The sequence below is a fragment of the Rattus norvegicus genome, chromosome 20 (genome assembly GCF_021556685.1).
Source record: "Rattus norvegicus strain SHRSP/BbbUtx chromosome 20, alternate assembly SHRSP_T2T, whole genome shotgun sequence".
NCBI lineage: Eukaryota > Metazoa > Chordata > Mammalia > Rodentia > Muridae > Rattus > Rattus norvegicus.
Window position 1 is genome coordinate 32,550,254 of NC_141553.1, and position 27,359 is coordinate 32,577,612.

General features: G+C 42.8%; 1 protein-coding gene across 4 annotated transcripts in view; it reads right to left on the bottom strand.

The window, feature by feature from the left end:
- The window catches only part of Ros1 (ROS proto-oncogene 1, receptor tyrosine kinase), a 155,928-nt gene that overhangs the window by 23,724 nt on the left and 104,845 nt on the right, over positions 1–27,359 (bottom strand). For all 4 annotated transcript variants that reach the window (XM_087596903.1, XM_087596902.1, XM_087596901.1 and 1 more), the window contains 10 exon segments: positions 23,007–23,239; positions 22,734–22,910; positions 16,385–16,553; positions 14,651–14,768; positions 12,347–12,537; positions 10,205–10,288; positions 6,212–6,347; positions 4,788–4,950; positions 1,937–2,001; positions 778–907 (listed from right to left, as the gene is read on the bottom strand). In XM_087596903.1, coding sequence (XP_087453029.1) covers positions 778–907; positions 1,937–2,001; positions 4,788–4,950; positions 6,212–6,347; positions 10,205–10,288; positions 12,347–12,537; positions 14,651–14,768; positions 16,385–16,553; positions 22,734–22,910; positions 23,007–23,239 — 1,466 coding nt within the window.

Consider the following 27,359-nt stretch of genomic DNA (forward strand, 5'->3'; position numbering starts at 1 on the left):
TACATTTTTACCGTGTTTTGCACTACAGATCATTTGCATATAGAGTTTTTTAAATGGAATTCCTGAATGTGGATCTCTGAGTGATTCTCGTGCCATTGGGGGATGGGGGTCAGGCATAGGGGTCAGGGATAGGGGCAGGGATGGTCAATGGAACTCTTTTACTTCTGTTTGTTTTGTCCAGTTCTGACCTGATAATTCTTGTTTTATCATATTATATTAGATTATATTAATATTATAATCCCTTAGAATCCTGTTTGTTTTCTAATGAGAGTCAGAAAGGGAGTGGATCTGGGGGAGAAGAATATGGGAGGAACTGGGGACATAGACAGAGGGAAGACTATAATCAGTATATACTATATAAAAATATTTCTATAAAAATCCAAGTAGCTCTGTCATCCTGAAGATGACAAGCTATCACTGAACCTAGCAAGGTCAAGGTCAGCAGACCCATCTAACAGCAAAGGTTAGTAGACTTTAAGATTGGAAATAAATATTGGGGATAAACAGTAATTCAATGTAATTCTGATGCTGGAATTGGGGTGCCCTTCTGTTTATAAGAGATCTGTTTTTCTCATTAAGTACTAAACCAGGCTCAGATCTTAGCTCAGGGTTCTAATTACCCTAATCTAACATGAAGAAAATACACACGTTCTTTACATAGCTGCCTTCAAAGCTAAAACTACTGTTCATTGGACTTGAAGCAAATCAATAGAAGAATAGTAGGTTCTGGCGATTGGCTTTAGGAAGTCAATATCCCAGATGCTACCGCCTACCTACCGTTGTCCCTCGGGCTTTGCGCAGATAGCTTAGAAGGTCTCCCCCTTCCATCAGTTCCAGGATAATGTACTGGGGTTCACTCAGCAGACAGACTCCCAGCTGCTTCAGAATGTTGGGGTGATTAAACTTGCTGAAAGGCGAAAAGACACAAGCCAAGCCAGATGATAGGACAGTGATAGCGGTCCCAGCTGGGGTTTCAGGGAACAGAGCAGTTCTTTACCCAGAGAAAACCCTCATTGACTTTAAGGAGGGGAAGCTTGCCTGTGTCCAGTGTGCTGGTCTTAAGGAGGGAACATGGCACCCCCTAGTGGCCAGTGCATCTGAATAGAATAGAAGGGGTTTTAGAAGAAATAATGTTTCTCACTATATGAGTTTTATGATAGGGAAAGGAAGCAATTTTGACTAATAGCCTTCTTCAAGAGATAGGTTAATGTATGTCTGTGTCATCACAATTATGTCAAATGCCCTTTCCCTTTCAGGGAAACAACTCAGATAGACAGGTTTGGGCCCTGGGTCATGAAGACACCAGAGTGAGTAAGGCTCAGTCTAACTAGAGGACCCAGTTTGCCTTTCCCTGAGCCTCTGCCAGCTGCCCCTCCCTAAGATGTCTTTGAGTAGTTTTCATGTCTGCCGCCTGCTGGAATCTTACTGACCAGTTCCTAGGCAAGACATCCCCCCCCCCCCCCCCCCCGTAGCTGAGGACCGAACCCAGGGCCTTGCACTTGCTAGGCAAGCACTCTACCACTGAGCTAAATCCCCAACCCCTTAGGCAAGACGTTCTTGCTAATATCAGAAGACAGAAAAGAACATTCTGCCTGGGTCTGTTTGACCCATTATCCCTCATTGAGAATAGGCACATGGTGAAAGCAAAAGACCCTGAGAATTTGCTTACAGAATACACTCTTAATTGAAGATGAGAGATGGGAGGACCATTAGCCTGAGAACTGCCTACCCAGCCTCTGAAGATTGGCTTCTAGGGAATATTTAATGCTACACATGTGTTTCCTTTCAAAGTTTTTTTTTTTTTTTTTTTTTTTTTTTGTCCACATTTATTTTCAGGATGGTCTGGTTGTTCACTGGGCCATTTAAAAACTCAATGAGGAAGATCTGTCTCTATCCGCACTTGTCTGGGGAAACCACCGTGCGAGCTGTGGAATACCTCATCAGGTGTGCCTCCTTCAGGAACTCGATCTTCTCCTGGTCTGTCGAACCTTTCTTCAGGGTCTGTGAGAAAGGGAGGCAAGTCAGAAGTCAAGCACTGCGAGCCCAGTGGAGACAAGGTTGTTTGTTTGGTTCGGTTGTTTCATCTTCTTTGTTGGGGTTTCTGTGGGTTTTTTTATGCTTTTGTTTCTGTTTTTGCAACGTCTAAGCTGCTATCTGGAACTAGATAACAGATAGAACATGTGCCTATGGTCTGACTCCCCTGTTGATGCTGTGTGTGGTCTCTAAAATGACCGTTATAGCCACAGTTTAATCAAGACCATCTCAGTGAACTAGATGAGGGGCTGAGTAACAGTTATCTAAGGTCCCTCTGAAATATGAGGGTTTTTTTTTATTTTGTGTGATTTTTAATCGCTATATTATCTATTTACTTTATGTGTGTGGCTCTTGCCTATAGGTGTGTTGGTACAGCACAAGTGCACATCGCCTATGGGAGCTGGAGGAGACCATCGGATCCCCCGGAAATAGAGTGACAATTATTTTGAGCTGCCACATGAGTTCTGATAATTAAAACCAGATCTCCTAGAAGAGTAGCCAGTGCTCTTAATGGTTGAGCCCTCTCTCCGTATAGAGAACTATAGAAAAATTTAAAGACACAGTAATTTGGGCATCAGTGGGTCAGCATATTTTCAGATTTTCTTCTCAGTATCTGTTTCCCCACTTGACATCACTCCCTAGTTCTTCCTAGGTTTGCTTGTTTTGTTTTTTGTTTGTTTGTTTGTTTGTTTTGAGGATAGTTGCCTGTTATTACTCAATAAATGTAAGTTAACTGTGATAATCTATTCTAAGTGTCTCCAATCTCTCGTAAGTCACAGGAGGCCAGCCTGGGCTAGTTCTTCTTTGCCATAAAACACAGGAGGCCAGCCTGGGCTAGTTCTTCAGTCTCTGCTGTAAATCACAGGTGGTCAGCCCGAGCTGGTTTTCCAGTCTCTTTGACATTAAGTTTCACTTCCAGGCAACAAAACATAAGAGAGAAACTGGTGTGGTGGGGAGGTTAACAGAAAACTTTCCCCTTCCTGAACAATACATTTATAGCTTCCTGCCTCCTTTTCTGGTCCAAAGGAGGAAGTGATGCCTTCCTAATTCTTGTCGCTCACACTGTGAGGCAACAGGCAAGATTAAGTCGAGAAGAATTTCAGAAATGGCAATGCTCACCTGACACAAGTGCTGGCCAATAGTCATCTAAGCCCGTAAGAAAATAAATATGTGGTTAATGGGCTCAGACCAAAGGAAGTTAAAGGAGTTTTCAAGTCTATGATTTGGAAATGGAGAGAATTTTACCAGCATAGATTGGCCATCCTTAAAGCAGAAATCGCTGTTAAGTAGTTGTAGCGGTGAATAATAGAAATATGATGTGGGGTACCAGGCATCATGCCACACTACCTCCTGTTACTGTCTCCAGCGGTCTCTCTGCCTCCGTGGCTAGCCCCACATCTGCCCCCTGTGGTTATTGTCACAACTCCCGGTATCCCTGTACAATCAAAACTCTAGAAGCTTGTAATTTATCCATTAGATTTACGTCAGTAAATTCTCATTCCTCAAAACGTCCACACAATAAACTTGGAACCAATCGTTACTGATATGAACCTCCCACCTAGATAAGACAAATTGTCCTGTAAAAATCCATCCCTTATGAAATAGTCATAGCTACCTGTGGCCGTTTAAAGCCACACAGATCTGGGTCGTCCTTCTCTGCCTCCATCTGGGTTCCTCTCCCCCTCCTCCTCCTCTCTCTCCTCTCTCCAAAACTCTGCCCCCACCTCACTGCCCAATCACAGGCCCGCCCTCTACTTCTTCATCCCGAAGGAAGCCAGGAACAGACTGAGCATCCTCAGGCAGCTAAGAGGAGGGTCTCCAAGCCCCACCCCCACAGTGACGCACTTCCTCCAACCAGGCTGCACCCTCTAACAGTGCCACTCCCTGGGCTACGCATATGTAAACAAGTCCTAACCTGATTCCTTAAGAGTATATTGCACAGTTCTAATTCATGTGAAGTATATTCCTCTGTATTGTTGGGAATTCAGGCATACATAGTGCACCTTGTTTTATGCAGTGCTGGGGCCCGAACTCAGTGCTTTTGAAGTACTAGGCAAGGACTCTAAAACTTGAGCATTCTGAAATAAGAATTAATGGGAAATTAAACTCTGCCAGGTGTCACCTAAGTAATAGCCTTAGAATCATAAAGCCTGAATAGCTACTCCTTTTTAAAAGCCGGAGTAAGAAATGGAGAAAAAAAAAATGGGGAAACTAGCTTTTGTATCTAGTAACAGATTTTGCCTTATTTTTTTTAAATGTTCACTTACTTTATGTGTGTGAGTGTTTTGTCTGCTTGTACGTATATGTACCACACGTGTGCCTGATCACATGTGTGCCTGGTGCCATTGGAGGGTGTTGGGATCCCCTGGACCTGGAGATGGATTGCTGTAACCACTGTGTAAGTTCTGAGAACAAAACCCAAGCCATCTGTAAGAGCAGCAAGTACTCTCAACCACCGATCCCTCTCTCCAGCCCCAGATTTATTATATTTCTTAATCGACATACTATTTGTATATAATTTAGCTATACAATGTGATGTTTGGATTTATATGTCTGTTGGGTAATGGATGAACCATTGCCACTAACTAGTTATCACCTTCAACTCTTCTCATTTCTTTATTAGTAATTTTATAGAGATTCTGCCACGAAGCACACCACACATCCTGCTAGCTGTGCTAGAAGGCCTCTTTTCAACCAGTAGCTCTGAGTGTTTATGCAGCCATAGCGTGACAGGGTTCGGAGATCCACGTTACCTTCACGGCCACCTTGATTTCTCCACTTCCCCGTCCTAGGATGTCTACAGCTGTGCCCTCGTACACTTCTCCAAAAGCTCCACTTCCCAACAGAAGGCGCAGGCTCAGCTTCTCCCGAGGGAAGGCGGGAAGACTTTCAATCTCCTCTTGGGTTGGAAGAGTACTGCAAAATAATCGTATGTTTGTTCTCCCCAGGGGTCTTCCGTTTTCGCGGTTGTATTTGAAAGGAAGGGAGAGATGTTGATGCACATTCTAACAGGGCAGTGAGAAACTCTGTGCTCCAACACTTTCCTCCCCGATCAGCTCTCCAGCTCCTACTGCAGCTGCCCCTCTCAAAACGTGGAGCTACAAAATGCCCTAGGTTGCAGGGCCATGTAAAAGCTACTTCAGAGGAAGAAAATAGCAACAGAAAGCAGCTGGGCCCTGAAGTAGTCACTTCATCTGTCTCACATACCTGCCCTCGTGCCAAACAGGATTTACGATGGCCAAAACGTGAGCTCTCCCACTACCACTTTAACCTTCAGAAGTCCAGTCTTCACCTGGGAAGATTGTGGTGTTGACACTTAATCTAAGTACACTTGAGGGTTTTTTTTCCCCCAGGAATCTTTTTTTTAAAGTGATTTATTTATTTTTATTTTATGTGCATTAATTAGTGTTTTGCCAGCACACATGACTGTGTGAGGGTATCTGGTCCACTGGAACCAGAGTCACAGACAGTTATAAGCTGGCATATAGGTGCTGGGAATCGAGCTCAGATCCTCTGAAAGGGCAGCTCTTAACTATTGAACCATTTCTCCAGGCCCAGAAGAAACTAAAACATCAGATACACCATGTTTTCTTAAAAAACAAAAAAACCACCTCTGAAGAGCTGATTTGATTCATTTCTGTATCTACTTTAAATCCTGCTTTGCCTGGGAGGTTGCCCTCTCAGAGAAGAGGATGGAGGATGGGGGGAGAACTTTGAGAGGTGGGGTCAGCAGGGGGTGGGGGGCAGTATCTGGGATGCAAATAAATAATTGATTAATAAAAATAAATAAATCCTGTTTTGTAGATTTCAGTAACAAGACCTTACAGAGAGTATGGCATAGTATCTCGTACAGAGAAATACTTGCTTTCTTAATGATAATGAAGGTTTTAAACTCATCTGTCCTTCATACAGCTTCTATGACAGAATAATAAGATACATGGAATTTAGGATTTTCTCCTCTCCTCGGTAGCTATTGCCAGTTCAGTTAACTCCATTGCCACTCATTCTTCTTACCATGCTAATGTTTCCTTCATAGGTTGGTTTTTGAATCACAAGATTAAACGACAGAAGGCAATGGATTTGTCCCTAGTTCTCTTATAGGATAACAGCATAGTTCACCATTTGTCCCAAGCCACCTTTGAGACTGGAAGCAAATGTTACAGACAATGACACATACTGTACTGCATAGCAGGCATTGGCCAGGCCCACTCCAGCCGCCAGTCCTCGAAGCTCAGCCAACTCTTGGTCATTGTCGTTGAGAACTGAGAGGCCTTCCTTGGTAGCTTTGTGGTTTTTCAAGCTTCTATGCCAGACTGCAAAGAAAACAGAATTTATTAAGTAAAATATTGCTTTCTTCCCTCAAGAAACGATACTGTGCTTTAAGCTACAACAGCGTGTCTAAACACTGTTGGCAGAATACCAGGCTGACTGTGAGATATTCCTGTAATAAAAGTTTTTCAATTAAATCTGGGTATAATTCCATACAAAAGCCACATGATTCATAAACTTTTTAATTACAGGGCTTGCTATATTTCTTACCACTACAAATTTTGAAGTACAGTATTAGAATGCACTTCTCAAATTGCCTGTAAGTTAGAGCCAAAGTAAGTTTTAAAACTTGCAAAATGATTATTAATGGAACAAACCATTGCCCCCAGACGTTGCTCTTACTCTCCAGCAGATCCGAAGGAACGCTTACAATACAATGTTTCTCTCGTCTCAGCCCTTCAGCTAAGATCAAGTGTAAGCGATGTGATGTGTGTGTCAGAGCTGGGGGGCAACTCAGCATGCAAAGAAAGCACTTGCCTTACGAGCATGAGGACCTGTGCTTGGTTCCTCAGCACCCAGTTAAATACTGAGAATGTAGCACACATCTGTAGCCCCAGTGTTGGAGGTAGAGGTCAGAGGCAGGCAGATCTCGGGGATCTGTTGGCCAGCCGGCCTAGCTGATCTGTGAGCCCCAGCTTCAGTGACAGGCTGTCTCAAAAAAAAAAGTGGATGGAGATAAAAAAAAGATTTGACATTGACCGCCCCCAGCCACCACACATACATACACATGTATGCATACACAGGTTTGCACTCACACGTGTGCACTCACATGAACATGCACGTGTGTACACACACATGTGCACACACACATGCACACGTGCACATATGCAGACACATGAAACACCTATACTCCTTTGAAAAGTTCTGCTTTGCCAGAGTTGAATTAGTCCTACATGCAACGGGGATGGCCTCCTTGAAACGAAAGCTTAGCTCTGTTCAAAGTATTCCCTGATGCTTTTTCACTGCAACGCAGAGACAGAAACACAAAAGAATATATAGCTGTTGTTCACAGACATGCGTAGACATGTTCTGTGATAAACCGCACCATTGCTCCTGCCTCCTTGTAGAACCATGAGTGATTTGCACGCCGCCCCTTTCCACATCACGCTCAGCTTTTATCATGGTAAAAAATTCTTTGATGAAGGTCAAAGTGCACTTATGCCAGGAGGCCTACCTGTCTGTGTTGTATATGACACCGATACGGGTGTCAAAGTCAGCAAAACTGCTTTGGAGATGATCATTAAAATGTGGACGTTCGCACGGGGCGTCGACCTGGGCTTGGTAGTTGAGGGAGCACAAATCCCACATCAGCCTCTTCTGCACGTCAGTCAGCTCAGCTCGCCACCCCAGCATCAATAGATAAAGCCAACCATTTCCCATCATTCCTTGCAGATCTAAGGTAATAGCGTTTCCCTCACGTGGCCTTCCATCTGGGGACCCCACAAGAGGCTTTACAGCGCCTCTGACAAAGTGCTCTTCTAAGATCACATTTGCTCATCCAGCCAACCTCATGGAGAGACACTGCCTCATCCTTCTGCAATCTGCTCGTCTCTTGCCAGTAGCCCTAAAAGTCCCACTGTGGCTGTCCACGTCACTGTAAACCCACATCTCACGTCACAACATCCTGACGCCTCTTCTCAAACATGTATGTCTTACCCCCATTGTTGAAGGACAAGCTCCTGGAGTCATTGAGTATAGTTTGTAACTTCCTCTCCTGGCACGAGGTTCAGGTTTCATATCAGATATGGCCTCTCGCTAACCCACAGCCTGCGGGTACTTAGTCTTAAGCCTTCGTTGTGCCCTTAGCACAACTCGATTCCTAAAGAATTGTTACTTTTCGTTATTTTAATAACTTAGTCTTTGCTCGTGCACTCACACATTGCTCCTGGTAAAACCGCGTATGCCACCAACAAGGAGCAAACACTGAATTAGCTTAGCTCCGCCCCGAAGTCCACAAATTCCAAACACAATAAAGACCCTCATGTCCTGAGAATGTCAGAGATCTGCAGGATGTCTCGAAAGCACACGACGCATTGAAATGACCTCATCTTCATCCACTAGAGTCGTGGGCTCAAGCAGCGGGGGTAGAGAAAGAAGACAAGCCAAGGTGAGATGAAGTTCTCCTTGTATAACATGCCTTCCAGCGGGAATCAGGCCACGCCTGTGTGCCGACGGCCAAACATACAACAGTCAGACACGCAACCCCGGAGACACCAGCTGTGTCATAGGCAGACTCCCTGGAACCACAAGTCAAAATCCTAGCAGGTTCCACGCACCAGACTGGCTACCCGACTTAGTGAAAGGAGTCACGTGTTATCTGAGTGGATGTTTTTCCCCAAGGGTGAAGCAAGCTGTGGTTAATCCTGGCCAGGTTGATGGACTCCTTAGCCAGGTTCCCACTCAGAAAATGGCTGGGTTGATTTTTCTTTAAAAGAAACCCTCAACTCAGTTCAGGTTCAGATATTGTCTGAGACCTTTTACCTCCAATCACTCTGGAAAAAGAATAATTATTAGGAAGATTAATTAAATAATAGCTTTATTATTTATTTTTTTTAGAGAGAGAGAGAATTCAACCTTGTGTTTGTAGCATTTCTTTTGCCTTTCCCTTGTAAATTTCTCTAACAACAAGCCACAGCTTTGTGAGTATGTGCTGGAGTTTCTTTTTTACTGTCATACCTTTCCTGTGATTCTGTGTAGGGGAGCACTCTCGGTATCAACAGTAGATGGAAGGCTCATCTGTCTTAGAACTCAAACCAAGACATGCAGGCGATTGATGGGATGTGTCAACATTTACTACACAACGGAATAAGCCAGAATGTATGATCATGGTGATATCCCTCCGGGCTCAACTTCTCATAATCTATCTTGGGTTTTCTGTGTTTTTATCATAATTAAAATACACATTAAAAAGTGCTATAGCTCTAAGGAATAACATTAACATAAAATGAATGATAGGAAATAGCTGTCTGACATAACTGCTGCCTTTCAATCCTTTGTAAATGAGCACGGATTTTTAAGTAAGTCTGTCAGTTGTCAGAAAGCAAGAGTGGGTCCCACAGGCCAGAAATGGGTCTACTGTGAGAGGCCCCATTCATTCCAAACTGAGCTGTCTACTCAGGTACCCAACCAGCGACTCACACTGACCTCCCATTAATCCTATACTGTCTTTGTATTTATGGTTACTTCTCTTGTAATCTACAAGACACAGCACACTTAAAATAGCCTATCAGAAACAAACGTTTTACAGCAAGCTAAAATAGAGTGTCTTCACAAATAGTTGTATCTCAAGTGCATATTGTATATTCTGATATATTAACCATGAGATAGTTGCCCCATGGTGTGGTTTCTGTCCAGAATGTTCTTCAAAGATGCACATGTTAAAGCCGTCAACTTGACATGTCTGGGATACAGAGGTTAGGGCCTAATGGGAAGGCTTCTTCTGCCGGGAACACGCTCTTGGAGATGGTGCTGGGACTGCAGCTCCTTTCTCTTTCTCTTCTCTTCATAGCTGTGAGATGTGGACATTGCTACCTCACACTCCTGCCATGATGGGCTGCCACACACCCAAAGCAAGACACTTGATCATGAACTAACACCTTCAAAACTGCGAGTCAAAATAAACCTTTATGTGAAAGAAAAATAACACATCCCTTGATCAAAGGAAAGAAAAAGCATAGAAGTTAGTGGCTATGAAAAGACAGCCAAGGGCAATGCTGTGAACTTTATGACTTATTTAATAAGGTTATGTTTCGTGTAGTAAATTAGATAAACTGAAAGATAAATCAGTCAGTATGATCTAATAAACAATTTATTACCTGCTTGTAAAATCTTTGATACTCACCAAAGGTCAGTGGGACTGTGGCAACCAGAAATATCCCAACTATGATAGTAAGTATAAAACTTGTTTCTGTTATCCAAAAACCATCTAAAGATAGAAGTTGGAAAGGACATTAATTTACACAGAAAACCAAATTGTCCCATTTAGTCCCAAGCGCGCACCCGCGCATGCGCTGGAGCCTGCTCCTCGGCTGTTTCCACGGGCCAGTTGCTTAGCAATTGGCAGCTTGCGATCAACAATGTTGAGAGTCTGTACACAGCATAAATCGAAGTTGCTGCTTTCCCCCTTTTTGGTGTCGCTATCAACTCACTGAACCACAGCCACACAAGCCACCTTTTTTACAAGGAGCCCCGCCCCCAAAAGTACAATCCTTTGTAGGAATTTGGAACAAAGAAATCTTTATCTTCATATATTAAAAGTGGCTGACCTTATTATTTTCCACTAGATCTCCAAACCCATTTCATTCCATAGCCATTAACCTAAAAAACCACCAACATGAAAACATGATCATGTTCTGTGGTATACTGTTTACAAAAGAAGGAGCATACAGGCCACCGCTTGGCAAACCCCAGCCTGGGGGCAAACCTGGCTGCAGCTCTTTAAAACTTCCTGTGAGCTCAGTACAATTTACATTTAAAAAGTATTTTAGAAAAGGGAGGAAGTGGGAAAAAAGAGGAGGAGAAAGAGGAGGAGGAGGAGGGGGAGGGGGGAGGGGAGGAGGAGGGGAGGGGGGGAGGGGGAGGAGGAGAAAGACGGGGCAGCTATGGAGAGCGGATGTAACTTGCAGAACTTAAACCATTACTCCTCAGTTCTTTCCAGAAACTATCTAGCCAAGACGAACTATAATATAAATACGTATAACGGCAGTTCTGTCTTCTAATTTTATGTTACGAATCTTCTGTACTCATATACTCATGTTACCACCAGATGGGTACCGAGAATCAAACCCAGGTCCTCTGCAAGAGCAAGTGCTCCAAACTGTTGCGTTTGGAGCAATTTTTTTAACTGCTTTTATTTACTTGCATGCTTATGTGTGTGGGTGTTGCATGTATGTGTATATGCCTGCCAGGACACAAATTTGGAGGTCAGCAAACTGTGTGTGGGAAATTATTTTCTTCTTCTATGATGGAGATCCCAGGGAGCAGATTCAGACCATCAGACTTAGCAGCAAGTGCCTTTACCCATGGGGTCATCTCGATAACCCAGAGTGATTGAAGTTTTACGTGAAATGTATGGATAAAATGCAAATAATTCATTTTTGTCTTGGTATATCAATTACGCAGAACAAGCTTGTTTAAGTTAGGCCTTGAAATGAAAGGCTACTGAATAGAAGGGCGATGAGAGAAGGTAAGGAGTGACTAGGATCAAAATATATCATATATTTGTTTGAAAATGTCATAATAAAGCTTATTAATATTCATAATTAACATATGCTGGTAAGAATCTAGAGCATAAGCCAGGGGTGGTGGCCCACGTGTTTAATCTCAGCACTCAGGAGACAGAGGCAGGCCTTCTGAATTCTGTGAGTTTGAGGCCAGCTTGGTCTACAGAATGAGTTCGAGGACAGCCAGGCCTACACAGAGAAACCCTGTCTCAGGGGTTGGGGAGATCTTAAAGTAAAGGCAATAAATGAAATATTTGAGGTTCAATCCCCTGCCGTTACATTGCCAAAAATGTAACCAGTGACAGAATGCCTACTTTGAATGTGCAAAGGCCAGGGTTCAATCCCCACAGCCCTGGGAAGTCTGTGTAAGGGCATGGAATGGGGTTGGTAGACCGTCAGGAGTGCCCGCCTGCTACTGAGAAGTGATAAGACAAGAATGAGGTTTTAAAGTGAAACATGGTGGCACATGCCTTTAATTCCAGCTCTCAGGAGTTCGAGACCAGCCTGGTCTACAAAGTGACTTCCTAGACAGCCAGAGCTGTTACACAGCAAAACATCCTTTCAATAAAACTAAAATAAATCAAAACAAAAAATGAAATTTTAAGAAGAGTAGCCCAATCAACTGAACCATTCAGGAGCTTGTCTGGTTGGCTATTCAGCCACGTTTTCTGTTCATATCCACTGCTAATACTAAGAATGCATCTCTCTTTGGCATTAAGTGTTTATATAATAAATTAGTATTCAGACATATGTTAACATACCTTCCACTAATGTAATATCTTCACTGATTTCACTGTATTCTCCAAATCCAATAGCATTTGACGCTACTGCTCTGAACTGGAAAGTTCCTTTTAGGTTTTTTGACCTCCATGTGCAAATGCTACTGCAGGACCCATTAAACACCGCCGTCCACCTTAAACTCTGGTCCCGTGAGTCATTTGAAATGCTTTTTCTGCCAAAGAAACGGTAGATTAATGGACACCGGAAGTACACAAACCAATGTGGGGTTATTTCCCGTCACTTACCACACACTTGGCACTTGGCTTTACCTCTGTTGCGTGATTTGCTGCAGATCACAGCACGTGTATTAAAGTCCGAGGGGCACCTGAGCCAAACAACTCGACCCATGAAAAGAGGAAGCCGGGAACCCCCATTCATTCCTACGCTCAAAATGCAGGAAACTGCTGATCTCCGAACACACAATTACTCCACCGTTTTTAGCTCCTAAGTTTGCGCTTTTTCCTTTTCCATTTTTAGTCTTTTTTCTGATGTATGTGTGATGTATACGTGTATGTGTGTACATTGCCCTGCATGGTTGTCCAGGCCATGGGAAGACACTGGGTGCCCTGCTCTATCACTTTCTGCCTTATTCCCTTGTGACAGGGTCTGTCACTGAACCTGAAGGTAGACTGGCAGCCAGCAAGCCTCAGGGAAGCTGCCTCCAATGTCACAGGGCCAATGTTATAAGCATGTACAGAGCCACACCTGCCTTTTTATGTGGGGTCTGGGGTCAAACTCAGCTCCTTATGTTTTCCCAGTAAGTACTCTTATCCACTGAGCCATCTCTCTAGTCTTTGTTTGTTTGTTTGGTTGGTTGGTTGGAGTTTTTAAACAGAGCTATTTCTGCAGCCAGGATGTCCTTGAACACATGATCCTCTAGTCCTCACCTTCCGAGTTCTTGGATTACAAGTGTGAATACCATATTTGGCGTATATATATATATATATATATATTTTTTTTTTTACTTTTTCAGTCTCCTGGGTCACTTGTAATTTACTTATGCCATGTGTAGATAAAAATGTAGACTTTAAAATGGAGAGGGCAACATTATAATACTTAATAAGTTGGTGTCTAGACAGATGGTTTAGCCACCAAAAGTATCAGTGTGTATGAGTGGAGGTGGGTGGTGAAAAGAGACTAGAGTCTCACTAACGGCTCCTTTCCCAAGATAGGACTTAGAGATAATCACATGACCTCACTTCCTCCTGTGCTATAGTACCAACATGATAATACCCATAATGGAGCCCCAGGGCCAGGCTATGCAAACTATTTAGGTAAAATTCCACATTTAAGGTCTTACTGAGGGGAACGCACTACAGAGTCCAAGCAAGGATAAAGTTGCGGCCTGCATGTCACACACCGTTATTGTCAAAGGCCACCAAGCTAGTTCTTAAACATGTGAAAAACAGTGACAAAATATTTCTTGAAAATTGTGACAAAAAAAAATGTAGCCCAAGGAATTTCCTAATATGAGCAAGAAATTTTCTGAGGTTCTGGGGATGCCAGGGTAAAGATGAAGCAAAAATAGACCTAAGGCTCAGGTTGCCAGGACTATAATTATGGAAGTGACTTCTGTCCTTGGAACCTCTTAAAGATGGCTTCATAGTCCCGTGAGGGGAGTGTTTGGAATTTGGATTTCTCCCCTCAGGCTGGCTTGAGGTCAGTCCTTCTGGGCCAGTTCCCTCACTGAACTCTGAAAACTGGCTGGGTCGGGAGGTACACATGCTTCTCAGCTGCTGGCTTTAGGCGACAACACAGTCTCGGTCCTTGGAAACAGACTCATCTGGTGACATCAGACAGAAAGGTCCACAGATCTGCTGACCTCACATCGTTTCAGCCGTCTCCTTCCTTTCAGATCCTAAAAAAAATACCTATCTTTTTGCCACTTTTCACCTAAGCACATTCACCCTTGCTAAAACAAAATGTATCAGTTTATGGGCACTCATTGTCTGACTCCAAATGTCTGCCCACTTCTTAAGCAGAGTGGATGTTAAGCAAACGTCTGTTGCGTCAACTCTGAGGGAGCGGTTTCTGTGAAGTTTGAATGAGCAGTGGCAAATGTCTGAGGGTGACCTGGTGTGTGTTGTAATTAGAAGGTCAAGGCTGACTTTAGGAAATGGGTAAAAACAAACATGGAGAAACATACAAAAATCCATAAAGATTCATTTTTCTATACAAATGTACTTTGACAGGATTATTGTTTTTGACCACCTTGGAACTGCCTGCTTAATTCTTGTGAGGCTGGTTGATACATATCTGACCTGGAGGGCACAGTTGACACGTACCTGACCTCCAGGGTGTAGTACATCAATCTGTTCCCGTTATCTTCGGCTTTTTCCCACTGGATTGAATTTTTACTCCCTTCTAGTAACTTAGGAATCCCTGGTTTGCTTGGGACTCCAGCTTTATAGGGGGGAAAAAAAAGAGAGAGAGAATTGATTGGTAGCACAAAATATTTGGCATTGGTTTTCTTTCTCTGGAATACTCTAAAGACGATCAATTTTTTTTCCTCTTTTTTCCTTTTTTTCGGAGCTGGGGACCGAACCCAGGGCCTTGCGCTTGCTAGGCAAGCACTCTACCACTGAGCTAAATCCCCAACCCAAGACGATAAATGTTTTAAAGAAATATTCTGATAGAAATGCCGTGTGTGTGTGTGTGTGTGTGTGTGTGTGTGTGTGTGTGTGTGCGCGCGTGTGTACATTTGCTTATTTATATGGAAGCCACAGGCCAACCTCAAGTTTTGGTCTTCAGTCACCACCCGCATTTTTTTTTTTGAGAGAATCTTTCGGTGGTTCGGTGTTCATTCACTGGACTAGGCTGGCTACTCCAGCAATCCCAGAGATCTACTGGTGCCTACCTGCCATCCCTGGGATTACAAACACTCTAACACATCCAGATGTTTGGTTCAGGTTCTGGAAACTGAACCCAGATCCTCACACTTACCTGGCAAGCACTTTGCTGCTACTGTTCTCTCCCCAGTCCCGAAGCACATATTTTTACGTGAATATTTGGACCTTTCATTAATGATGGGTTGCCTACTTAATGAGAACACTAATCATATCTCTTATCTCCACACAAAATAAGTGACAAATACAAATTTAATAACAGTCATACTTTTGGAACCTTTGGCCCTCTAATTTTTTAGGAATCAACCTGGACTTACGGTCATCAGAATCTTAATTGAATAGAATTGTAGGGCTTGGCTTGGTTTGTTTTTGTTTGTTTGTTTGATTAAGGTTTATTTATTTTATGTATATGAGTATGTTGTAATTGTCTTCAGACACACCAGAAGAGGGCATCAGATCCCATTACAGATGGTTGTGAGCCACCACGTGGTTGCTGGGAATTGAACTTGGGACCTCGGGAAGAGCAGTCAGTGCTCTTAACCTCTGAGCCATCTCTCCAGTCTCTGTTTCTTCATTTTAGCATTTGGACTATAAATTTTATTTGTACCTATTTCTTGGGCATCCAGCTACCCTATTTTATATAGTTCTTGCTGCAAAACAATAGCTAGAGAGGATCTCAGAAAACCAAAAGAAGAAATAGTTCTGCCCAACTCAGGATCCTACAAACCCTAGCCAGTATGTTCTTGCTCCTTCCTGTAATGACTCCTGTCTCTCCGGTTTATTCACCTGTGCTACAGAGTAATGACTTTCAGGATAGCAGAGGTGGCTTAGAGATTAAGGGCATGTGCTAGTCATGTAGAGGACTCACTTTCTGTTCCCAGTACCCACATGGTGGCGCATAGCCATCTGTAACTACAGTTCTAGGAGATTCAACACTCTTCTAACATTGGATCCTGGTAACATCTCCAGTTACACAGACAGGTACACACACACACATATATATATTCAGACAAAACATATATGAAAAATAGTTATTTTGTTTAAAAAAGTGTGCTTCTAGAATGTGATTGGTAGAATTAAGGGATGAGAAAAGAGCAAAGATGTTTGCATTACACATATATATATTAGTATATTAGCTAATAATCCATGCTAACAATATATGCTAACACCTACCTTTTGTCTTGAAGCTCTCGGGAATCGAGGAGCTATTTTCTCCTGTCGTATAGACCACCACCACTCGGATGTTATAAGGAGTGTAAGGCTGCAGATTTGCGATGTTACAGACATAAACTGGACCTTGGCTGCATGAAGCCTTGACATGGTAAAACTCACTATACTTCCACTGGAAAGAGAAGTATAACTAAGATTTTCATTCTTTTCAGAAACTCTTGGATGCAGAGCTTGATTAAAAGTTAAATAAATGTATTTACATTAAAAGTAAGAACTTCTTTACGGCGTTTAGTTCCAATCACTACCCTCATCACATATAGCCCCCTTGTTTCTTATGTCGGGTTATAATGAGTGCAAGGTGGAGCGTCCCTAAGTATGTTCAATGGGAAAGATTCAGAGCTGAGGCATGCTGCTCTCCCTAGATGTGGACATTCGTGTTGAGGTGGAATGGCTAAGAGTGGGAGTCACAACGGAGAAACAAGGATGCACTCATACAAGGAGAGTCTCGATTCCAGGGACTTATTCATTTTAAAGTCATTGTTTCATGTTTTGATTCTTTGCTGGCGTCCACCGACAAGCCAAAGCATGTAGTATTTTCCTGTAATGTTGTCTTCAGATATGTGCTAGCCATGTTTTACATACATTCCTAGGAACCTAAAGTCCTCCAGGAAGAAAAACTCTGACCCACCATGCACAGATCCTATACAGGTTAGACATTAAGTACAGGAACTCTCCTTCCCATTCCACATCTGACAGTCTTTAAGTTCAACTAAGTGAAGCTTCTTTTCTGTGTGAAATTACATTTTAAAAATCTTTCTATTTGACTCCTATGGAAGAGTTAGGGGAAGGATTGAAGGAGCTGAAGGGGACAGCAATCCCACAGAAAACCTAACAGTATTGACCAACCCAGATCCCTCAGAGCTCCCAGAGACTAAGCCACCAACCAAAGAACATACATTTGCTGGTCCGTAACCCTCCTCCCACACACACACTCGCACATACATATGTAGCCTTATCTGTTCTCAGTGGGAGAGAATGCATCTGATCCTGTAGAGACTTGAGGTGCCCTAGGGAAAGGGGATGTGGGGGTGGGGTGGAAAGCAGCTTCTCAGAGACAAAGGAGAGGGGGATGGAGTGAAGAACTCTGAGAGAGGGAACCGGGAGGGGGCAACATTTGGAATATAAATAAATAAAATAATTAATTTAAAAAATCTATCTATTTAGGTCCTTAAAAATCATTACTTGACAATGTCGAGTGTTGTGTGTGTGTGTGTGTGTGTGTGTGTTGTTTTGTTGTTTATTGTTCTTGTATATAAATGAGAAAGACAAAGGATGTGGCATTTTGTCAAGCATTCCTAGTGTCTTTTCCTTGGGAGCATTTCCGAAGGTCAGTTTCCATAAATAACCTTTCCTCTGCACCTCCTTTTTCATTCAGCCCTCATGAAGTCATATCATACCATCGATAGGCACTTTGCATTAGTTTCTAATAAAGTTAGGAACATCTTCCATTGCAATCTCAGGAGGCAGACCACCATGTTACAAAAATGGAGGCCTGGAGAGGAGAGAGGGAATAAAGTAGTAAGCAGCAGAAACATTACTCAAGGCATTGCCTACACTAAACTCGTGAATATGTCAGTCCCACTGACATATAATGAAATGGCTCAATGGAGCAGGCCATTCAGTGCGATGTATATTCAAACTGAATGAGTGTGTGTAAGAGGGAGGGAAAGGTGAAGAGAGGGCAGGATAGAGAGCGGGGAGGGGAGAGAGAGAGAGATGGGGGGTAGATTTTACTTGCAGCTAAAGTCTTTAACTAGTTAGGACCTGCTTTCTTAACTGTATGGTGTATAAATTACCTTTAGTGACTGGACTAAAGGACTCAGCAGTCTACAGCATCAGTGCAGCTCCTAAAATTCAGGCAAGATGGCTATGGAGAACACTTGCTGGAAAACTGGCATCTGAATGGCCTCACTGCAGTAGTGAGTGTTCTGGGCAGAAACTGGGGAGCTATCCCTTGGCTATCCCAGAAAAAAATTGCAGGAAGTTGGAATCATCCCCTTGTCAGAAGCTAACAAGGGCAGGGGTGAAGGCTACTCAAGAAATATTGAATGGCTGCCTGTGCAGTTTTGGAAGGTGTCAAGCCTATAGTGTCTTATAGATCAAAACTTTGGGGGGCTGGAGAGATGGCTCAGTGGTTAAGAGCACTGACTGCTCTTCCAGAGGTCCTGAGTTCAATTCTCAGCAACCACATGGTGGCTCACAACCATCTGTAATAGGATCTGATGCCCTCTTCTGGTGTGTCTGAAGAGAGTGACAGTGTACTCATAAATAAACAGATCTTTAAAAAAAAAAAAAAAAACCTTTGGAAATACATAGCTTCAGCAGAAAACCAAAAAGTAAATTAATAGATTTCTTTGAAAACAAGCCAAAGTAAAATTATTTTCCTCTAATTTTAAATGGAGTATGTTCGCTTATATACACTTTTTAGATATTTTTTAAAAATCTATGTAGTTCAGGATATAAATTTTAAAAAAAAATAGCTTGGAGCCTGGGGTGTAGCTAAGCCGGTAAAGGGCTTACCTGTTGTACACATTTCTTTTTACATTGAAACTGGTTTAGTGATTTGCCTATTTGACATGGTGACCTTATAAAACTAAGGCTCCACTAGAAATGTTGAAGGATTGTTTTCTTTCGGACTTACTTAAATAAGCTTAATGCAGTTCAGTGTAAAGTCCGGGGGAAGAGGGTGCTCGTGTTGCTTCTCAGAGAGGGGAAGAAGTGAAAGATCCTAAGGATGCACTGGTACCTCCTCGACTGCACAGTCCAGGCGAGGTATGCACACTAATCCTAGCATGCAGAAGGCGGGACAGAAGGAAGAATCAGAAGTTCAAGGTCCACGGTTATCTTCAGCTATATAAAAATTCAAGACTATCGTGGGCTGGATAAGGCTTTGTCTCAAGACGAACAAATAAACCCTCAGCTTATGTTCTGATGTCTTTATTTTACAGGCATGGAAATTGTGTCACAATGCCAAATTGTATCATGTTGTTCTACCATTTACAAAGAAAAGTTTAATTCAAGAGGATCTCTGTCTCCCCTCACTGCTCATCCTCCAAGAGCCCCCAATGTGGGTTTATGGGATCATTGCCAGCAATTTTGTCATTAAAAGACAAGTTCAGGTTGCTCAAAAGGGATGGAGCTTCCAGGTGGAGGTCATCTTCCCACCGTTCAGAGGCAGAGCCTCCCGTTCTGTTCCAGCTCCTGTACTACAAATGGTCCCACATACAGAAAGGACTACTGTCGGCTTTATGACATAGTTTTTCAGAAGCAGAGTCTTGATGTGCACAAACCAGGATGGTCTCAAAGTCATGATCCTCCTACCTCCTCCTTCCACATGCTATAATTAAAGGTGTGTATTACCACACACCCAAGTAGCGTCATGGCTCTCTCAATGTGGCCCATGATGGATCTGTACTGAAAAAAAAGTAGGTAGACAGAGAAAGTGTAGCGATAAAAGAACTTCCTTGATGTCATAAGGACTGGACCAGGAGGGCTCTATCTGCTGTCCTCCCCAGACTATGAAGAACGGGATGGTTGACTTAATGACTCATGCTCCTTCCACGGACACCACCCGAGTAGTGCTGTTCTAGGGGTGTGTCAGCCTGGGGCTCTTCTTCGCAGGCATGTCCCGGCTGGTGACATATGACTCGTTGTAGAATCTGTCCAACGTACTGTGAAGTGTACCTATGCATCGTTATCCCTTACATCTTCTCCAATCTGAGAAGCGACACTAGCATCCTCCCCCCTTGACTTCACACTAAACTGAATTAAGCTCATCTAAGTAAGTTCAAAAGAGAACAATAAGGGCTGCAGAGATGGCTCAGTGGTTAAGAGCACCGACTGCTCTTCCAGAGGTCCTGAGTTCAAATCCCAGCAACCACATGGTGGCTCACAACCATCTGTAATGGGATCCAATGCCCTCTTCTGGTGTGTCTGAAGACAGCTACAGTGTACTCATTATTTATAATAAATAAATAAAATATAAAAAAATAAATGCTACATACTCAATACTCAGTACTTGATGCTCTATTTCCTCACTTTTATTCAAAAAGAGAAAAAAGAGCAAAAATTTATCTTAAAACTTCAAAGAGAAAAGGGGCCATGAGATGGGCAGGAGAAATTTTAAGGAAACAGCAGAATGTATGCAACATAAAAAACAGAGGTAGTTATTTTTGCATCGGAGCCTACAGCCTCCAAATCCAGTGATGATGTCACCCATAGGTGACAAGGACCGGAGCAAGCACACCTGTTGCCATGGCAATCACCATACATTCCAGGCTTTCACCCTCCCACTCTTACCTGTGCACAGCAGTGTGTGTGATTACATCATGGCCCAAATGAAAGGCAGACCCCCCCAACCTTCACTCTCTTTCCTTCTTACTCTTCATCATCACACCCCCTTTGTCCTTTTCTCTTTTTCCCTTCTCCCCAAGTAAACCTCTCCCGTGGAACTGTGCCGGCCTGGTGTGATCTGTCTGGATACAAGCCACCATTCTAACACAACAGTGATTGTTGGAGAGGAAGGGACTCGAGACAGACACAGAGGGTAGTAGAAGGGATTGAATAAGAACAGGGTCATACTGTCAGCACATGAGCACGGAGGGGAAGGGACACTTGGGATCCCTCCCTAGCTGATGTGCTACTCATAATTAATGGCTGCTGGGGGAAAGGAGCTATTTTTCTTCAAGGGTAGAGACAGGTAAGTTGACCACAATCCAGTGAATAGCCCCACACTGTGTACAAGAAATTAACTCTGCTTAGACTCAGCAGGTTTCTAAGATAAACACGGAAGTAGGAGAAGGACATTTTGGGAAGGGATTTCCAGAGGGAGGGGGTAAGTGGCAGAGCGATGAGGTCAAAATAGGAAATATCCCGAGAAATTGTCAAGAGGAAGTGGGAGGAGGTAAGAGAGGGGAATGGTGTGAATGCAGCCAATATATATAATAACTTTCATGTATGAAATTATGTTTTGTTTTAAAAACAATAAGGAAAAAGGGAACAATTTCACTTTTAAAGAAAAAGTGAGATCTCTACAGTTCTAATGTGCTTTAAGCAACCTCAAAACAAGACAGTCTTAAACAGTCTTTACAAATGTGTCAGCATAAGCCTGTAAACCCCAGACGTGTGCACAACTAAGCCTTGGAGGCTGGAGAGATGGCTCAGTGGCTAAGAGCACTGACTGCTCTTCCAGAGGTCCTGAGTTCAATTCCCAGCAACCACATGGTGGCTCACAACTATCTGTAATGAGATCTGATGCCCTCTTCTGGTGTGTCTGAAGACAGCTACAGTGTATTTATATATAATAAATAAATCTTTAAAAAAATTTAAAAAAAGAATGACAGACAGCAATTGCAAAATCTTAATAATCTATTCTTGGTGCACCACTGTGAAAGTCAGTGTGAATTTCCTATACATGGTCCAGTTAACTGGCATCTTAAAAGTCCATTTGGGTGTTGATTTAGTAAATCGTGAGGAATTCTGAGTAAAGAAACATTTTAAACTTCATGTATTCGTATCAAACTAGTTTGGGAGTAACGCAACTTTACCCTTCATTCTCTTCTGATTCTGCACCCTACTTAATGTTGAAAGCACACTTCTAAGCAAGGTTTTGGCCTTTGGCTAGTTGGTTTATATATTTTTCATAAGCAATACCCAATTGTTTTAAAACATATAAATCAAGTTTATTAATAATGTTTTATAACCTTAGTAAGATGACTTATACAGTTTTATAGAGGTTCTTATAATTTTGTGGGTAGGGGTAGTTGGCCTGAATCTATGTCCATACACCATGTATGTTACTGGTTCTCTTTGGAGGCCAGAAGAGGGAGTTGGATCCCCTAGGACATGTCATGTGGGAATTGAATTGGGTTCTCTGGAATAGGAGTCAGTGAGTACTCTTAAGTCCTGAGCTATCTCCCCAGCCCCTATGTGAGTCCTCTGAAAATCAAAATTTTATTACATTTATTTAATGTGAGAGGGGGTTGGAGTGGAGATACTCATGTAGCAAGACTTGTGTCTAAAAATCACAGGAAAACGTGTGAGAACAGGTTCTCTCCTTCTTCGTGGGTCTCATGGATCAAACTCAAGAACCACACTGCCATCTTTTCAGAGCAAACTGAACTATGAATTCTGTTTTGGACAGAACTCTACCTGGATAATTTACTGCTTCTCAATCTGAGTCAGTGAATGTTGGCAAGCACTGTTGCTTTAGATAAGAGAACATTCTAGTCACGCAAAACATCTTCCCAGCTTACTGCAGATTGTAAAATAGGGATTTGCATCAAAAGTCTACCTTCTGGAGTTCAAACCAAAATCTGGTGAGGTTAGCGTTAGACGGAGCCTTCCAATCCAACAGCAGACTAGTGTTCTCTGGAACCAAGGCAGAAGGTTTCTCCGGTGTGTCAAACATGTTGACACTGACAGGATGACTCTCAGTACACCACATTTCCTCTGAGTGGCAGGCAAGGATCTTTTTGTTAAAATAAATAGGAAGAAAAGAGTACCTTAGTCTTCTTAGAACATGAGCTTGAATATGGAAATTAAAAGTGCCCAGGACACTTAATACCTTCAGCACATATTGTTGTCCACCAGAGAGTTTAGTGACAAGTAGAGAAAGCCTGGCGCTTGGAAATTCGTCCTGTCTTAGAGGAGTCTCAGGAATCGGAGCCAGGTATGACATAACCAACTGATAGCGGACTAACTCTTTGGGTCCGTTTGGTTTATGCGATTCTGTCCAGAATACAAGAAGACTGGTGTCCGACAGCACAGTTGCATTGATATGACAAACTGCCCCGGGCACTGAAATAAATAGCATCAAAGGATAAGGGATATTGCAACAACACTAGGTGGTGGAAAGAATCAAGAGAGTCAGTTGAGGAACAGTGCTGTCATGTGAGCAGAACGAGTTGTGGAGGTCCAAAGGAAAGTTGGCCACTTACATAATGGGAAGTGAGCAGGCTGCCTGAAAAGACGTTGTCTATTTTTGCCTAATGACCAAATCATTCTCTGACCCCAGCTCAAGTCTACAGGCAGTGATGAACTGTGAAATTCGAGAGAGCTTTATGACAACCATCAGAAACAGCTGAAAGAAATGATTTCCAGCCTTCAGAGTCTCAATCTACTCCTTTGAAGACCGTGAGGCTTCATGACTCCAAACCCCAAGGTACAGGGCAACATTTCCCATTATATCTTGCTTTCCCATCTTGCCACATGTGCAGAAACCTCTGATGACATGGGAAGAGAGTGACACTGCGTGGCAGGACCAAAGCATGTGTTTCTTGGTCAATTGACATCAAATGAGATGGCTTACCTTCTCAAGGGTTAGAGCCAGGGTCGAGTCACTAAGGTGTTTTCCCAGAGTTCGCAGTTCTTATTGAACTTTAAGCAGCCCCATAATGGTGATTACTTAGTGCTCAGATAAAAAATACAGACATGGGTATCACACGTATCATAGAAGTCCAAACTAGGGTGTTTACCGGGAGTCCCAAACCCGCAGATCCCGGCCCGCAGCAGCTCTCTGCTTCCAGACCCCGTGGGAGAGAGACCTCACCGCCTGGTCAGGTGGGCACTCCTGAGGGTGCAGAGCAGAAGAGACCACCAACACTGCCCACCCCTGCCCACATCCCTGGCCCAAGAGGAAACTGTATACGGCCTCTGGGTTCCCGTAGGGGAGGGCCCAGGAGCGGCAGGACCCCTGCGCCTGAGACACCGCCGGAACCTAAAGGGACAGACCGGATAAACAGTTCTCTGCACCCAAATCCCATGGGAGGGAGAGCTAAACCTACAGAGAGGCAGACATGCCTGGGAAACCAGAAGAGACTGCACTCTGCACACATCTCTGACGCCAGAGGAAAACACCAAACACCATCTGGAACCCTGGTGCACGGAGGCTCCCAGAAAGAGCGGCACAGATCTTCCTGGTTGCTGCCTCCGAGGAGAGGTCGTAGGCAGCACCCCACGAGCAAACGTGAGCCTCGGGACCACAGGTAAGACCAACTTTTCTGCTGCAAGTGACCTGCCTGCTGAACACCAGACACAGGCCCACAGGAACAGCTGAAGGCCTGTAGATAGGAAAAACTACACGCCCGAAAGCAGAACACTCTGTCCCCATAACTGGCTGAAAGAAAACAGGAAAACAGGTCTACAGCACTCCTGACATACAGGCTTATAGGACAGTCTAGCCACTGTCAGAAATAGCAGAACAAAGTAACACTAGAGATAATCTGATGGCGAGAGGCAAGCGCAGGAACCCAAGCAACAGAAACCAAGACTATATGGCATCATCGGAGCCCAATTCTCCCACCAAAGCAAACATGGAATATCCAAACACACCAGAAAAGCAAGATCTAGTTTCAAAATCATATTTGATCATGATGCTGGAGGACTTCAAGAAAGACGTGAAGAACTCCGTTAGAGAGACACAGGAAAACATTAATAAACAAGTAGAAGCCTACAGAGAGGAATCGAAAAAATCCCTGAAAGAATTCCAGGAAAACACAATCAAACAGTTGAAGGAATTAAAAATGGAAATAGAAGCAATCAAGAAAGAACACATGGAAACAACCCTGGATATAGAAAACCAAAAGAAGAGACAAGGAGCTGTAGATACAAGCTTCACCAACAGAATACAAGAGATGGAAGAGAGAATATCAGGAGCAGAAGATTCCATAGAAATCATTGACTCAACTGTCAAAGATAATGTAAAGCGGAAAAGGCCACTGGTCCAAAACATACAGGAAATCTAGGACTCAATGAGAAGATCAAACCTAAGGATAATAGGTATAGAAGAGAGTGAAGACTCCCAGCTCAAAGGACCAGTAAATATCTTCAACAAAATCATAGAAGAAAACTTCCCTAACCTAAAAAAAGAGATACCCATAGACATACAAGAAGCCTACAGAACTCCAAATAGATTGGACCAGAAAAGAAACACCTCCCGTCACATAATTGTCAAAACACCAAACGCACAAAATAAAGAAAGAATATTAAAAGCAGTAAGGGAAAAAGGTCAAGTAACATATAAAGGGAGACCTATCAGAATCACACCAGACTTCTCGCCAGAAAATATGAAGGCCAGAAGATCCTGGATTGATGTCATACAGACCCTAAGAGAACACAAATGCCAGCCCAGGTTACTGTATCCAGCAAAACTCTCAATTAACATTGATGGAGAAACCAAGATATTCCATGACAAAACCAAATTTACACAATATCTTTCTACAAATCCAGCACTACAAAGGATAATAAATGGTAAAGCCCAACATAAGGAGGCAAGCTATACCCTAGAAGAAGCAAGAAACTAATCGTCTTGGCAACAAAACAAAGAGAATGAAAGCACACAAACATAACCTCACATCCAAATATGAATATTAAGGGAAACAATAATCACTATTCCTTAATATCTCTCAATATCAATGGCCTCAACTCCCCAATAAAAAGACATAGAAAACAAACTGGATACGCAACGAGGACCCTGCATTCTGCTGCCTACAGGAAACACACCTCAGAGACAAAGACAGACACTACCTCAGAGTGAAAGGCTGGAAAACAACTTTCCAAGCAAATGGTCAGAAGAAGCAAGCTGGAGTAGCCATTCTAATATCAAATAAAATCAATTTCCAACTAAAAGTCATCAAAAAAGATAAGGAAGGACACTTCATATTCATCAAAGGAAAAATCCACCAAGATGAACTCTCAATCCTAAATATCTATGCCCCAAATACAAGGGCACCTACATACGTAAAAGAAACCTTACTAAAGCTCAAAACACACATTGGACCTCACACAATAATAGTGGGAGATTTCAACACCCCACTCTCATCAATGGACAGATCATGGAAACAGAAATTAAACAGTGATGTCGACAGACTAAGAGAAGTCATGAGCCAAATGGACTTAACGGATATTTATAGAACATTCTACCCTAAAGCAAAAGGATATACCTTCTTCTCAGCTCCTCATGGTACTTTCTCCAAAATTGACCATATAATTGGTCAAAAAACGGGCCTCAACAGGTACAGAAAGATAGAAATAATCCCATGCGTGCTATCGGACCACCACGGCCTAAAACTGGTCTTCAATAACAATAAGGGAAGAATGCCCACATATACGTGGAAATTGAACAATGCTCTACTCAATGATAACCTGGTCAAGGAAGAAATAAAGAAAGAAATTAAAAACTTTTTAGAATTTAATGAAAATGAAGATACAACATACTCAAACTTATGGGACACAATGAAAGCTGTGCTAAGAGGAAAACTCATAGCGCTGAGTGCCTGCAGAAAGAAACAGGAAAGAGCATATGTCAGCAGCTTGACAGCACACCTAAAAGCTCTAGAACAAAAAGAAGCAAATACACCCAGGAGGAGTAGAAGGCAGGAAATAATGAAACTCAGAGCTGAAATCAACCCAGTAGAAACAAAAAGGACCATAGAAAGAATCAACAGAACCAAAAGTTGGTTCTTTGAGAAAATCAACAAGATAGATAAACCCTTAGCCAGACTAACGAGAGGACACAGAGAGTGCGTCCAAATTAACAAAATCAGAAATGAAAAGGGAGACATAACTACAGATTCAGAGGAAATTCAAAAAATCATCAGATCTTACGATAAAAACCTATATTCAACAAAATTTGAAAATCTTCAGGAAATGGACAATTTCCTAGACAGATACCAGGTATCGAAGTTAAATCAGGAACAGAAAAACCAGTTAAACAACCCCATAACTCCTAAGGAAATAGAAGCAGTCATTAAAGGTCTCCCAACCAAAAAGAGCCCAGGTCCAGACGGGTTTAGTGCAGAATTCTATCAAACCTTCATAGAAGACCTCATACCAATATTATCCAAACTATTCCACAAAATTGAAACAGATGGAGCCCTACCGAATTCCTTCTACGAAGCCACAATTACTCTTATACCTA